Genomic DNA, 683 nt, shown 5'->3' with positions numbered 1-683 from the left:
CACAAACCTCTTGAACGACACCCCAACAGACCAGTGCGACACCTCACTGATACACGCACCGACCTATCTTTTTCTCCTGTTCTTCCCAGTCTTCAACACAATTCGTGCATGCGTATCTGCAGACGGCCATGTACCGCCAGCTGTAACTGAACACGCTGCTCAACACGCGAAGCGCTGCACCACAGCTGGTCTAAAAACACTACGTTCCCCTGAGGTGACGATCTCTAGACGACGATCCCTACACAACGCGCGAAAATCCACGCACACGACAAGCCTAATTTGCGCACTCTCTGCGTTCGAAACAAACCAACGAATACAAACTAACGAATAAACACTGAGACGACGTCGTCAGTGTCCGACAGCAGCGTCACTCCTCTACACGCAACTGTGAAAGCGCATCTTAATTTAGCAAGACCTACTAATTCATGCAATCAGTCCACTCATCCCAACAGACAAACGTCTTCGTCCGCGACCACACCTGCCTGGCGCTCATGCTGCACGTTTGCTATCGACCTAGAACGCAAACATCACAACGGCTGCCAACCCGTGCAATGCGCCTCAACCAGGCACTAACTTCCAATCCGACGCTCCAACATGCAGCTATCTGCTATTTTCCCTCAGCGTATTGCGCACATCACGACCGAATAAAATAATGTTCCTGCTCGTTACGTAGACACCGGTTA

The 683-nt window shown here is 51.0% G+C and overlaps 1 protein-coding gene across 1 annotated transcript; it reads right to left on the bottom strand.

The window, feature by feature from the left end:
* Nucleotides 1-440: 440 nt before the first annotated feature.
* Nucleotides 441-513, bottom strand: ENH_00034580 (hypothetical protein; the record flags this gene model as incomplete). Its single annotated transcript, XM_013580339.1, has 1 exon — nt 441-513. A coding segment is annotated over one exon (73 nt), but the record flags the coding sequence as incomplete, so codon positions are not given.
* Between the last annotated feature and the right edge of the window lie 170 nt (nt 514-683).

Source organism: Eimeria necatrix, genomic scaffold (genome assembly GCF_000499385.1).
Source record: "Eimeria necatrix Houghton genomic scaffold, Enh_scaff2524, whole genome shotgun sequence".
Classification (NCBI taxonomy): domain Eukaryota; phylum Apicomplexa; class Conoidasida; order Eucoccidiorida; family Eimeriidae; genus Eimeria; species Eimeria necatrix.
Note: the sequence above shows the minus strand (reverse complement) of the source record. Positions and strands in the feature narration are given on the sequence as shown.